The sequence below is a fragment of the Mchenga conophoros genome, linkage group LG15 (assembly GCF_057382185.1).
Source record: "Mchenga conophoros isolate Kocher_MC1m ecotype Shallow Benthic linkage group LG15, M_conophoros_male_GT1.1, whole genome shotgun sequence".
NCBI lineage: Eukaryota > Metazoa > Chordata > Actinopteri > Cichliformes > Cichlidae > Mchenga > Mchenga conophoros.
The window spans coordinates 15,077,766-15,088,285 of NC_140540.1; the positions used below are offsets into that span (position 1 = coordinate 15,077,766).

General features: G+C 40.8%; 1 protein-coding gene across 2 annotated transcripts; it reads right to left on the bottom strand.

Moving 5' to 3' along the window:
* Positions 1-284: 284 nt before the first annotated feature.
* aida (axin interactor, dorsalization associated) lies at positions 285-10,217 on the bottom strand. Of its 2 annotated transcripts, XM_085246720.1 has the most exons (11): positions 9,899-10,217; positions 9,096-9,162; positions 8,954-9,007; positions 7,410-7,464; positions 7,001-7,064; positions 6,594-6,697; positions 6,423-6,434; positions 3,833-3,955; positions 3,547-3,669; positions 2,577-2,694; positions 285-2,480 (listed from the first exon to the last, which is right to left on the bottom strand). In XM_085246720.1, exons 1-11 carry the CDS (start codon positions 10,003-10,005, stop codon positions 2,381-2,383), a joined length of 927 nt encoding a protein of 308 aa, XP_085102846.1. In that variant the 5' UTR covers positions 10,006-10,217; the 3' UTR covers positions 285-2,380. The 2 variants fall into 2 exon arrangements, with proteins under 2 accessions (XP_085102846.1, XP_085102847.1); XM_085246721.1 differs by lacking the exon at positions 6,423-6,434 and having other exon boundaries at positions 9,899-10,212.
* Positions 10,218-10,520: the final 303 nt, after the last annotated feature.

Consider the following 10,520-nt stretch of genomic DNA (forward strand, 5'->3'; position numbering starts at 1 on the left):
ACCTTCCTGTTTCCTTTTTTTTTTTTGGTTTGTAAATCTGACAAAATGTTAAAGAAGCAAAACACGATACCTCGGCTACATAAAGTCATACGTCCGTGCTGATCTGTGCTAATTATAACTCAATTTTCTGTCTTTACATCATCTTCACATTAAACATTTTTATTCGTAGAGTTTGAAATACTTAATAGCATCACTTCTTGATATTAACTTTTCTATTTCAGTATATTAATGTATAAACTTTTCCTCACTCGAAAAATATCAGTTCAAATAAATCAACACACTGCCTCATTTGTAGTTTATTAGAAATTAAACACGCCGTAAATGTTTGATACAATTTCCTTCATTCTGCCAAAACGAAAACACTCCACAGTTCTCACTCCTGCCACATCAGAGCACTTCACACATACACACGGTTACTGTATATTCATCAGTTAGTGTATCTTACAGTTAATTTACAGTCCAGATTTTTTTTGTGACATTACAAAAATAAAATCTAAAAATCAAAAATTACAAGACGTTTTAGTGAAGAACATCTATAGAGTCAAAATGGAAAGAAAGATGTGAAAAGCTCGAGAAAAGAAAGAGGTCTCTAGAATAAAAAGAAGAGCACAAGCGCATGAGAACAGTTCTGAACGTAATCCCATTCACACAGAGCCAACACGAAATCTGCAACGTAACAGTGGATTAAAACCCTCTGTGTGGTTACGACAGCATGTGATCCAACACTGCGTATTGGAAACCGGTGCTAAACATCCGCTTCATGGCGAGACACTTCCACAGTATGCAGACCGTGCTGCATCTCTTTCCCTCTACGTTTCTAAATCCACGCTGACACGTGGCCACTGTCAGATTTATAGGGACATTAAACGTCTCCCTTTGTGATTTTTTCTGAAAAACCCAACCGTTTTTTTTTTAAAACCAGTATCACTTTACATGTGCTACAAGTTTAAAAAGAAAAAAACATTGATTAAATTGAAGATGTTACCTGTGATGGCCCCACTTGAGTCATTATAAACCTGAATGTGACTACTCACTAAACCAGTATGAAGTGCAGACTGAGTTTGCTTAGTGTTTAATTACAAATGAAAATTAAAAATGTACTTTTCAAATGATATGCACGTTTACTTCCGATGGCACAATTCTTGCATGACTTGCACTTCGTTAGGTACACTGGTTCAAATGCTGGTGAATGGAATGGCATGCTTTGGGCCCCTTGGTACCAACTGAGCATTGTTTAAACACCACAGCCTACCTGAGTATTGTCGCTGACCACGTCTATCCCTTTATGACCAGTGTTCCCATCTACTAATGGCTGCTTCCAGCAGGATACCACACCAGATCGCAAAACTTAAACCATCTCAAACTGCTTTCTCGAACATGACAACAGGTTTACTGCACTCAAATGGCCTCTCCAGTCCTTAGACCTCAATCCAGCAGAGCACCTTTAGGATGTGGTGGAACAACTCACAGGCATTTGCATCGTGGATGTGCAGTTGAAAAAAAAAGAAAAGAAGATATAGCCTAATAAAGTGTCCAGTGAGTGTAAGTTTAAACAGATACAGTTTGACATTTTGAGCGGGGAAACTTACAACATGTTACTTAGTGAGCTGGCGGCAGCTGAATCTGTGCAAAATAAGCCACCTTTAATTCAAAGCTGCTAAATGTCAGGAACTGTAAATGTTAAAGCAGGAAACAAAACTGTGAGACAGAGTCTGCGACAGGCAGTAAACAGATTCTTTGTCAGGTTAGTGCCCCTTTAAATTTCTGTTAATTCACTAGTTTTAAGACAAAATGAGGAAACGTCAGGACTCGTCTCTCTTGCGTCTGTTATACCTGTTTTAGATGTGTGATTATGAACCGTTCATAACTAAAAATGATAAAAGTTTATTATTGTAGTGCACTCCGGACTTCATAAATACACCCGGATTACAAAAAGCACTTCTTTTGTGGCTCAATGGAACAAGCTGTCGCTGTTTTGTCTTTAATTTATTTCATGTCTTCCTTGGTTTGCCGAACTTAAAAGTCTAAACTGAACATTGAAGGATTCAGATGCAGATGCTCACGGCCTCTTCCTGACCCCCCGAAAAAAAGAAAAAAAATCAGTGAGCTACGGAAGACTGAAATGAGGTGGTTTGAACATGCTACTTCTGGATTCTGGAAAACTTGGTATTTCCTACACTTCACAACAAAATCAAAGACTTTAAAATCTGAGTGTGAGCTGATGCGACAGGAATCCAGCTCTGTTCACTTTACTTTCTTCAAATACTCATGGAAAAAATAAAAAATAAATACCACAGGTTTTTTGTTGTTGTTTTTTTAGTATTGCTTGATGCGATGAGGGGGAGAGAGAGGCCTTCGAAGGTTCGAAGCGTGGTCCGACTTAGCTGTCTTTGTGTAACGTCTGATGAAGATGGAGATAAAGTGGTTTCTTTGTGAGAAGCTGCAGTTTCTTCCTCTTAAAGTCCGTGGGCTTCTTGTACCTGAAATGAAACACAGGAGCAGTTTTCACTCCACAATCGAGAGAAGATTTTTCTCCAGTTCACGCTGGAAAACGCTCATTGGACGGTGAGACTCACAGCTCAATTACGATCGGCCCGGGTTTGATCTCGTCCATTTCCATGAAGGCAAAACACTTTGTGCTGGTGAACCTCTTTTTGGGTTTGTAGTGCTTGAATTCAAAGAAGATAGCTGCTCCTGGAAAAAATGTAAACGTACCTCAAATGTTAAAGGAGGATATGAGAGAATATGTTTAATAGTCACATTAAATCAGGAAAAATACTGGTGCTGGCCAGGGGGATACACCTATTGTATCAATTTCAAATTCCCCTTGTTCCCAAGTTATCGCATTCACAAGATTTTCAGAAAACATAACCTCTGACCTTGAGATCGAGTTAACTGAGATAAGAACTTGCATGAGATTTTTTAAGCGATACATCCATGGTATCAATTTCAAAATCCTAGGTGACAATATTTCTAAATTTGCAGCAGGTTGCTGTCTCTTCCTGGGCTTGGTTGTGCGTGAGGTTTCTTCCTGTTAAAAGTGAGTTTTTTCTTCCCACTGTCGCCAAGTGCTTGTTCAAAGGGGGGCGTTTGATGGTTGGGGTCTTTACCTTACAATATAAAGCGCTCTTAGGCGCCGTTGTGATTTGGCGTTATATAAATAGAACTGAAATTAATTGAATTGAATTAACTTAGGTGCCACATAGGTCACATAGGTGCCACCTATGCAGTAATAATTAACCATTAACTAATAGTAAAGTGTGGAGAATTCATAGCCAGCAAGTGGTCTTCTTTCCTGGCTCCTGCACAAACTACACAGACATCTCTTTATATCTGCTACATGTGAGAAGGACTGCCTGGAGTTTTTGTTTATGTGTAAAAACAGCTTTATTTTCACTGCAGGTTTATTTTCTAGTCGTCCGCTCCTCCCCGCAGGAGCTCTCTTGCCTCTACTCGGAGAACGCTGAGCAAAAAAAAAATAAATAAATAAAAAAAATCACACAAATTACTTGGCATGCTGTGAACCCAGCGTGTGGCGGGGACTACCTTTTGGTAATTTCTCCACATGTCTCTGGACCTCCACGTCCACACTGAAGTGAATGTACGTGTCTTCCTTTCTGGTGGCCACGGGGGTATCCTGCACCGGGTTCAGATCGACACCGTTTACATCTGCAGCCACAGGAAAAGGCGGAGAGGTTTTCATGTACAGGGGACAGAGAGCGTGGGAGTACAGCTGAAAAGAGGGTGTGTCCAATCTGAAAGCAGCAGCTGTGAAGGTTATAAAAGCAACTCCAGGCCAGCCTGCTGAAGGCGTGCACTGTGGGATCTGTACCTTTGACACTGATGGTCATGTAAGGATCAATGCACTGTCCGGCGTCCTTTAACCCAATTTTTTCAATCCTTATTGTAAGTAGCGTCATCCCAGGCTCTGAGGGTAGCCGTGGTAACAAGGTACCTATAAAAGGACAAAGGTCAGAAGATATTAGCAGTTAGAACTGGTTTTAAAAACTGGTTTCAAGTTGGGGATTTTGGCAAACCAGTTTTACACATTTTGATCAATCCATAGGAATGATGCGTTTAATCCATTCTCCTTTAAGTCCCTATCACTTCCTGATGGATATCTGTCTTTGGGGCTTTGTCTACAGGCAGTTTGCCAGTAAAAAGTTAGTTTACAGAGGTTTAAATCTCTTTAGCTAAATAAAGTTTGAACTACAGCAGGAAACAAAGCTGGCGAGAGGAAATAAAGTGAACCAAAAAAATATCAAAGCTGTAGCTGTGAACCAAAAACCATCATCTGAAAGAAGATAAAGACACATTAAAACAGAAGGGAATACAACACAGCCAACGAGCCAATCAACAGTGGAAATAGGAAACACGTGACCAAATTATGTTGTCGTTTTGACCCTAATTTGGGGGCAAAGTTTCCCACCGTACACTGTGGAGTTTAATGGATCTGACTGGCAGTCCTGCACATGTGTTTTAAGCCCTTGTGACTACTTAAATCAAAGTTAATGCTCATTTAAAATTGGGGCTGCAAGTAATTGCTGGGATTTGAGCCAAGAAGTCTGCTGCTCCTTGTACATTACTCACATTTATATATAGTTTGAGCTATTGTAAGCACAAAAATATGGGTTCCTCTATTCGCCCCCATCCCGAGAATCTCACGTACTTTTGGTTTCATTATGATTAAATTGGACACAGAATTTATTGTGCTTCTTTTCTGTTGGATCAAATTTCGCAGCATCCTATGTGAACACTTTTAGAAAAGGTCATCAATGACTCTCACACACTCATCATGGGCATGAATGCCGTGGTAGTTTTTTGGCTTTTTAATAGTTTCTGTGAACTGTTTTTTCCAGGATAGAATAATAGTGCAGCATACAGCTTTAATAACACAAGTTTTAATATATTTTGCATTTTTTTCTCATCTCCATAGGGTCAAAGGTATACAAACAGGCTCAAATCTATACATACATCCGCATACAATCAACAATGTCTTTTAACTTAGCAAGGCTGAGGCCTTCTAACTTCTCGTTAGCAGTTGTTATTGACTACAACTAGCAGAAAATCTTTGCCGGCATAAAACAAAGATTTGTTTGACGGGACTCATTAGATTGATCAAGTTAAGAAGGTCTCTTGGAGAAATTTCTAAACAACTGCAGATTCCTGGATCAAACAACTTAAAACCAGGAACCAATGAGGCGCAAACTTCACATGAACTGGAAACGTCTGAAACACCAGCATCTCTGTCCACGGTGACACAATCATCATAGACGATGCTGACCAAGAAAGAAGCTCCTGCTCCAAAACCCACAACTGAAATTTGCACCACATGAACAAGCCAAATGCCTTCTGGAGAAAACTGTTATGGTCAGACGAGACAGAGATTGAGTTATTTGGCCACAATGACAAGAGGTATATTTGGGTTCGTAACGGTGAGGCTTTCAAACCAAAGAAAATTGTACCGACTGTCGAGCATCACGCGCTAGGGCCTCCAAATCCTTCCATCTAACCTCAAATCAACAGCTAGACGGTTGAAACTTTGTCACAGTTGGGTGTTCCAACAGGACAATGTTCCCAAATGCAAATCAAAACTAGGAAAATGGGAAGCAGGCTAACATTAAGCCCTTAAAATAAACTTCCCTATTTTTGGACTACGCTTAAAAGCCAGCTCTCCTCCAGGAAATCAAGCAATTTAAATAAACTCTACTAATTCTGCTGAGAAGAGTGTTCAAATATCCAATTAGAATTATGCCAGAAGCTTCTTGGTGGTTACCAAAAGCGTCTGCTTAAGGTGCAACTTAAGGGACATTTAACAAAATGTCATTGCAGGTGCATGGACCCTGTGTGGATTCGACAAAATACCAAATAAATAAAAATTTGTGCAAGCAAATCTTGCTTTTTTAAAGTCACTAAAGCTGCATGCTGTACAATCCATCCACCCTGGAAAAATAACAGGTCAAAGAAATTATTAAAAGCCCAAAATTACCATGACATTCATGCCCATGATGACTATGTATAAACGTCTGACCACAACTGTATATTTAGAGTTTTCGAAACCTCACTTTGGAATGATGATGGAACAAGGAGATGTTAGGTTGGGTATAACACATCCTCTGAGGACAGAAATGATCTCAGAGCCAAATCATCACATTTACCATAAAGTACTTAACTCTAATAAAGGAAATATTTCTGATTTTAATAAATGAGCTCTGAAAAAAAAATCTGTTTGGCCAAAGCTGATGGAATCAGGCTACCTTGATCAGTGGAAAAGCTTTCTGTTGGTGAAAGAGTGAATCATTAACTTCACCTTCCAGTCACATATACGCATCTAGTTCTAAAATTAACTCTGAATGAGGCAGGATTATTCACAGTCATGCAATAGAGGACAGATTCAAACGCCTTTCATTCATAAGCTGTACCTTGCAAAGCTGCTAATGAAGCAGGCGGGAATGAGCGGTGAAGCCATGCACGGCACCAACAGAAAAGACAAAAAAAAAAGCAAACACACACGGTCAGATGATCCTCCAAAACACGACAACATGTAACAATGACATGTGAACTCAAGCGGGTGATAAACAGGTGTAACGCACCAGGAGCCCGTGGCGGAAAAGCTTCTGTTGAACCTGCTCCCGCTGTGGCATCCTCCTCCTCTTCCAGCTCGAGGTTCTCCTCTTCACCTGGAGCAAAGATTTTCCTGATGGCAAGGAAAACAAACCCGCCCCCCCAAAACACCTGATTCATTGGACTGATAAAGTTTACATATCCCTGTAAGGAAAATATTTAAAGCGTGTGCCCCCCTTCACAGACACACTTTTTTTTTAGAGACCTGAAGATAAAATTATCAGCGCTTGTGTGTGATTACATGACTCATGTTGATCTATTAGTTATTCTTTTATTGTATTAATTCACAAAAATCTGTAAATCCAGTAATGTTGAGAGACAATGACACATGCAGCACGAGCCCAAAGCAGTAATAACACCAGTGATGGATTTTTACCTTAACGGCACCGGCTGAACATCGAATGGAAACTCTTTGTTGTAGGTGAGTACATTTCTAATTACTGTTGAAGAAAAAGGAGTTAGGTTGATTATATCACTATTAAAACATGTCAGAATATCCAGTAAATTGTCCATCAGTGTTTTTCCTTCATAGAGAAATTGTTTCCACAGGCCAGAGCAAAAGGAAAAAAGAAAAATCACCAGATCAACATTTTAAATTCGTCTTTCATTTACTAAAGTGTAATAAACATTTGTTTGCAAAATGCCCAGAAATGCATGTAGAGTTCTGTCAAATAAGGCCACACAGTTTCAGCACCTTTACTGTACACACATCAATCATGTTTTTCTGCAGAGTCGCCCCTTAGAGGCCCATTTCGAGCCAGGAAAAAACCCAGTCATACACTTACTGGTTTCCAGTTTCTTCAGGTCTTCTAAGTTGAACTCTTCCTTTGACTGAGTGCACTGAAGAAACCCAGACAAAAGATATGTTCAGTATTTGTTTTTCCTCAGGAAAAAATGTAATTTTTTGCAGCGCTGTGCAAAAGTCTTGAGCCACCCCTAATTTATTCATAATGGGAAATAGAAAAGTGTGTAAACATACAGCATACAAGGCAAAAACAACTCTAACGAGCTTGAAAGCCAAGATTTATGATCACTTTTATTCATCATGAACTGACGTCTCTTAGTCAAGCTTTCTTATGGTTTCTTTAGGTAGTCTTCAGAAACAGCTCTCCAGGCTTCTTGAATGACATTTACAGCTCTTTCTTGGAAGTTGGTCGTCTTCTGTTCAATGTGAGACGATCTCACACTTATCTCACATTAATGTTGAGGTTCAGGCTCAGGGGAGGTCAATCCACGACTGACAGTGACTCTTTGTGTGTGTTCTCTATTCAGGAATACTTTTCCTGCATTGGCAGTGTGTTTGGGCAGAAAAATAACGCCATTATCAAACACTTTCTGGACGGACCAGAATCTGATTGTACTTTTCTGTGTTCTTATTCCATCGATTTTAACAAGATCCCTAATGCACACTGGCAGAAACGCAGCCCCAAATCATTACAAGGTTTTACAGATGGGTGTAGACACCCACCGCTACACCTCTCTCCTGACCCCTTCTATACTTACCGATGATGATTTGAACCAAAAATGTCAAACTTGGATTCATCACTCCATAAAACCTTTTGGCACTGATTTCGAGTCCAGTTCTTGTTTAATTTGGCATCCCTCAGCCTTTCCTCCCCGTTTCCTTTCCTTAAGAACGCCTTCCTGACAGCCACCCTTCCACTGAGACCATTTCTGATGAGGCTTTGTTGAACAGTACATGGCTCAGCTGAAGGGTCAGATGGATCTCTCAGGTCCATGTGTCAGGTTTTTGATGGATTTTTTCTGGTTTCTTAAGGCTTTGAAGTACTGTTTTGTATTTTAGGCCTCTCACTTCTTTTCTTCTATACTTGACACTTTTCCTTATCTTATTTTAAGGACACCTTTTCAGTTATAGCTCTTTGGGAATCACTTAGTCCAACAATCACAATTTTATGCCTTTTAAAACTCAAAGTGTCTAAAGATAACATTTTAAATCATTTATTTGCTAAGTTGCCTGTTATGTGTAGATACAAGACCGTTTTACCCCTTGAATTAGGTGCCTTTTTATGCTTGAATGAGTCACTGGTTAGTGTTAAGTGACTTAACAAGGAAAAACTTCCCTTTGGAAATGGTCAGGTACAAGGAGTGGACCTGACCATTGGCCAATGTCCAAAGACAAACTTTGAAAGACCTTCAGAAAGCCTGGAAAACTATTGCTCAAGACCACTTTCAAAAGTGTTATATGCATAAGTAAAACTGCCGATGCTCAAATTTTACTTTTATATAATAACGATGACCTCAGCATCTCTGAAAACCTGGATACGGCCTCCTTTTTGTAGCTACTAATCACGCAGACTCCTATACAAACCTGCAAACTGGCACTTCTCATCTCCAGACATGTTGCAATCTTTGCCAGAGTTTTCTTTAAAAGAAAAAAAAAAAACACTCGTTAGTTTAAGTAAAGTGACAGGCACTCCGGTGCAGAAGCTGCAGGCGGATGTAATGATTACCTTCTGCTCTTCGGTGAAGTCTGATGAATTTGCTGACTGGACTTCTTTTTGCAGTTGTCTTGCCAAACTAAACGAACCCACATGAAACACAGTTAGACGCGTTAATGATTCACTGCAAGACCCTGCAAGACTCCTATAAGGTAAGGTGTGTGTCTGTGCGCCCCCCTGCGGACAGTAGAAGCCGCTGCAGTGATCTAGATTTTTGCATTGTTAGTGCAGTTTTAAATAAACTATTAACTGGGAGAGAAGCTGGGCGCATTTTAAGGAAATTGCAAAGACAAAGATCTGGTCTGAGAAGCAGAAACCATTCCTCACTCAGCAGATGAAACCCACCCATAACAATGAGAGGGTGTGGCTGACTGTTTCCCAACACTCTGAGGAATACTGGCCCGTTTCTGCATTGCATGACACATAATGAAACAGACTGCTCGCAGCTCCGACCGATTTTCCATGACAGGCTACATGGACGGACTCTCCCTTAAACTCTAAAGTGCTGCTGTGGACAGAGCTAGGATGCATCAGGCAACACATCTGCTCCCCACTGCAACAACTGCCACATCACGTCATGGATGGTAGGGTTTATTTACTGCTCCGAGAGCTGACTGACAGCACACGGGCTAACTTCTTGCACCTACTGTCTCCTACATGTTTCCCCGCAGATTTTAGGGACAGGCGACCCAGAGAAGGGAAAAATAATAATTTTTTAAAAAAAAGAAGAAGAAGAAGAAGCACAGCGCCCGGACTGCGTTCGGGTTAAACCAGCGCTGTGGACACACAGGACACACATGTTGAATGCAACTTACATTTGGTACTCATCTATAGCCTCCACTAATTGTCCCCACGAGTCAAAGTCTGTGCCTTTCTTAAAACTGGCGTGCCATTTCTGAATAGTCTTGTTGACATCAGACATGTTGGCGGGGCGGATACTCGCGGCGCTCTCAGGGCAGCATAGCCGAGGAGGAGATTCATCTACGGGGCTTCAGCTGCAGCGGAGTCGTCGGCCAGGTCATCTGCTGTCCAGAGGCGCGCGGATAGACCGGTGACACTCCGACCAAGCCCTTTCTGCCTGCTCACCCTAATATCAGCGCATCCGCAGGAGAAAGGAAGTCCCGCCTGGAGCTCGGGGTGCGCGCGTTTCGGGACTCGGGGTCGCCCGAATGGGCGAAGAGCACCGCGGCGCGTTTGAGGTTTGAGTGCTGCGGGGAGAAAGAAGAGCTATTTTATTTAAAGGTGCAGGGATTTTTAACAACTGTATACACCAGCAACAGCTATGAAGCAGTACTACAGTTAAAATACTGCAAAGTAACAGTGTTCATGTTTGGCTGTTTGGGGTTGTTTTGTTTTTTTATGTATTCTCCACTTTTTATTTTATTTTTTTCTTTTCTTTTTAGGTATAAGGATCTTTCACTACACTGTTTTGAATTT

What these genes read in the sequence shown, in the direction of transcription:
- aida (XM_085246720.1), bottom strand. Translation starts at nt 10,005, where the DNA reads ATGTCTGATGTCAACAAGACTATTCAGAAATGGCACGCCAGTTTTAAG. An exon ending in TGAGAAGTGCCAGTTTGCAG is followed by an intron (nt 7,465 to 8,953) that starts GTTTGTATAGGA and finishes GGGTTTCTTCAG; the next exon opens with TGCACTCAGTCAAAGGAAGA. An exon ending in GTTCAGCCGGTGCCGTTAAG is followed by an intron (nt 6,698 to 7,000) that starts GTAAAAATCCAT and finishes CCTTGCCATCAG; the next exon opens with GAAAATCTTTGCTCCAGGTG.